Genomic DNA, 3613 nt, shown 5'->3' on the forward strand with positions numbered 1-3613 from the left:
CGTGTCCACGACGTGCACTCCAGCGCTGAACTCGACCCGATCACTTTCAACCAAGTCTGGTCACTTCATTCACTTTTCACTGCAACGTTCTGGCATTAAAAACGCATACAGAATGAATTAAATGTATACGCATCTGTATAGAATGTATATTTAAGGTCTGCGTAAAGCAATTTCCTATAAGAGACAATGATGTTCAGACACAATAACGCTCAACAGACAGGCGGAAAACAAATATGGAGATATGTATTTCTTCAATATATTAACTTTAACAATAATTTAAAAAATCATTTCAAAGCATTCGATTAGCAAACATTGTTCCAGGTGTTATGGAAGTGTTAACGTATACCGTCATCCACGGTAAAAATGTGTTAAGTACAGATTGCCACCTTAATATTATCCCCAGAAATAAACGTACAGGCCTGGCTAGACTCTGCGCGCCACGATGATGCCAAGACTTGCTGCGGCTCTCGGCTCTGCGCATCTGACGGCTTTACAGCGATCCTCCTCCTGCACAGGTCATGTTTCTTTGGGATGTCGGGGTGAAAAAGTTCTCAAGACAGCCCCCGAACGGCTGAAGGAGGGACTTTTTCCCCCCCGTTCTTAAACGTGAACATGCTGGCGCGATCTCGGGCGTCCAGCACCTCCCCAAAACTTTGGAGTATAAAAGCCTGGACAAAAAGTTGGTAGGAGCAGTAGGGAGTTTCTGCTGGGGTCTGGACTGGAGATACAGAAGACCGGACCCTACCGTGTATGATTGGAGTCTAAAGGAAAGAAGAACTTCCCTTGCCTCAAAGAGTCTACATGTCTAACATTTAGACATGTTCAGCTTTGTGGATATTCGGCTGGCGCTGTTGCTCTGCGCAACGGTGCTTTTGGCGAGGGGTCAAGGCGAGGAGGACTGTAAGTAAAACCTTTTTTTTTTTAGACTCGGACGAGGCGTTGAGGGCGAATAGAAAAAGACGAGGGGGGGGGGAGATGGTTAGAGCAGAACCTTAGAACAACAGGGCAACCGGTCCTGCGTTGCATCCTGGGTCCTCCTGTCCGCGCCGGTATACGTCCGTCCCCCCCCAACTCTTCTTTTGTCCGGATCGGACTTGCTTAAGGCCTGATGGGCCTTTTTTTTTTTTGTCCCTCCGTGCATGCTTCGGAGGCAAGCTGGCACAGGTCTCGGGAGCCTGCGCGCAATTTGACGTCCCCGAGCTTCACAGAGCTGGACTGACAGCGAGAGCGGAGCAGATATTCAGACGATGTCTGGACCCGCTGGCATCGTCTCCAGTAGGACGCGCCGGGGACGGGTCCCATTGCTAGGATGCGCGGCAGTGAATTTAAACCTGATGTGGATTTCCCAGGCATCCCCGTTGCACGAGAACGGTCACACGAGAGTTGCTTTTTAAATGACTGAAATGAAGAGTTCCCGCAGTTTTCACCACGCCGCCGTCCCTTCGTCCTGTTGAGGGACTTTTCGCCATTTTTCGGAGAAACACCCTCATTCCAGAGATAATACGTTTAACAGCTGTTTTGCACGCAGCGGCGCAGCGCCATCGTGTGGTCAGGACGGAAATGTGAAATGACATCCACCCCCCCCCCCCCCCCCCCCCCCCCCCCCCCCCCCCCCTTTTTTATGGTAATTGAAAACACATGCGCGCATTTCAGAATTTCCACTCGGGGAAAACGCGCTTCCCTGCCAAGCTGACAGTATTGAATTATTTCATAATGGGAAGTAGAGTCGGACCCTTTACCCCTGACGAAAGAAAAGTGAAGGCCGCGGCGGCGCCCCCTAGTGTCAGGCATCGTCCATTACGTCAAACCGTCAATACCTGAAGGACGCATGAAGGTTGCGTTCAAACCCAGAGCGATGGACGTGCGCACGTCTAGCCAAGAAATCGCCCTAGAACTGCGTGTTATTTATCATCGGTTAAGTTTGTGCTCAGTGATATCTTTATTTCTTATTTTAGCAAAATGATGTAAAACCTTGTTTTGTTTTGTAAGTAGACATCAGTTTTATTTGGGACAGTTCGAAGTAAAACACAATGTCCCCTGCCTTCTCCCGAAAAGCCACAGGAGTCAGCTGCACGTTGGACGGCCAAGTTTACCAGGACAGGGATGTTTGGAAACCCGAGCCCTGCCAGATCTGCGTGTGCGACAGCGGCACCGTCATGTGCGACGAGGTGATCTGCGAGGACACATCCGACTGCCCCAACCCAGTCGTTCCCCACGACGAGTGCTGCCCCATCTGCCCCGACGACGGTACGACGAGCCACCTTCAAATGAGAAGCGAAGGGCCCAGTTTGCATTTTTGGGGGGGCACAAAGTAAAAAAAAAATTAAAACATTGGTACTGTAGGCCTGTTCTTTACTTATTAGAAAACGTTTGTGGACAATCGAGCAAAACATCAGAAGGACTCTTTTTTCATTTTCACCATTCTGTCCAAATGGGATTATTTAACATAATTCACTGTTTCTATATGATGTGTTTTTAAGGCCTAGATAAATCCAAATCAAATAGAGAAATGAAATTACTACCGTTTACATCAACACTGCTACACTGAATTGCTGATTACATTTCTGTTTTTTTTTATTGAGGGATTATGACATCTTTGTTGTTTTGTCATGCTTATAGGTCAGCAGGAACAAGTTGAGGTAAATAATTATTATTTACTGTATGTTTTATTTTGTTGCTTATTAAATTTTAATGTAAAATCTTTGGTTGTTTTATTGGTTAATAAAACAATGAAACCTTTCCCCGTTGCACATAGGGACCCATGGGTGAGCGTGGCCCCAAAGGAGAGAGGGTAGGTTTTTGCCATTTTGTTGCTTTCATTATGTTGATTATGCTTATAACTTTTCTCATTAAATGGCATAATGACACCTACAATGATTTGAATATCCAAATTTGAACAAATTAGCTGCAATGTATAATGTCTGATTATACATAATCCTGACCTATTTAAAGCATAGCATGCTTGATTGTTTTTATTATCATTGTTTATGATTCATTTATAAAAAAATCTGAGAATATGCATAATACAAAAGAGTCCAATTTACATTCTAGACGGTTTGAGTAATTGTTAAGTTTTATATTACACTTACCTAGACTTTGTCATTCTTTAAAGCAAATCAGTTGCAATGTGTTGTAAATAATTGTAATTATATGGAATATATCGTTATATTAACATATTGATTTGAATGAAATCTTTTGGACATGTAGTAAATAGTTCACACTGCTGGCCTGCAACACAATGTTTAGACAATATCCTGACCCTTGTCTGTCTTGTGCTTCCATCGCCAGGGCCTTCCTGGTCCTGCTGGCAATGATGGCATCCCCGGCCAGCCTGGTCTTCCCGGCCCCCCTGGCCCCCCTGGACCTCCTGGCCTTGGCGGAGTAAGTGCAATGCGTTTCTCTGCTCTCAAAATTCACCATTGGAACATCCCTCAGAGTAGTTTATCTCACGGGGCATAGTGCAAGGATTGGGTGTTGGCATGTTTCAGCACCATGAATATGGACAGCGCTCTGTCTGTAAATTTATTTAAAATCCTGACTGAATGTGGACTTCCTTATGTGGTAATATCCTTAATATGTGTAATATCCTTAATATCCTCTAATATATATAAAT

General features: G+C 44.9%; 1 protein-coding gene across 1 annotated transcript; it reads left to right on the top strand.

Moving 5' to 3' along the window:
• The first annotated feature begins 675 nt into the window (after nucleotides 1-675).
• LOC114772249 (collagen alpha-1(I) chain-like) lies at nucleotides 676-3459 on the top strand. The gene is made up of 5 exons (XM_028965264.1): nucleotides 676-900; nucleotides 2056-2247; nucleotides 2620-2639; nucleotides 2756-2791; nucleotides 3289-3459. The coding sequence occupies exons 1-5, from the start codon at nucleotides 819-821 to the stop codon at nucleotides 3457-3459; spliced, it is 501 nt and encodes a 166-aa protein (XP_028821097.1). The 5' UTR covers nucleotides 676-818.
• Nucleotides 3460-3613: the final 154 nt, after the last annotated feature.

Source organism: Denticeps clupeoides, unplaced genomic scaffold (genome assembly GCF_900700375.1).
Source record: "Denticeps clupeoides unplaced genomic scaffold, fDenClu1.1, whole genome shotgun sequence".
In the NCBI taxonomy this organism is placed as follows: domain Eukaryota; kingdom Metazoa; phylum Chordata; class Actinopteri; order Clupeiformes; family Denticipitidae; genus Denticeps; species Denticeps clupeoides.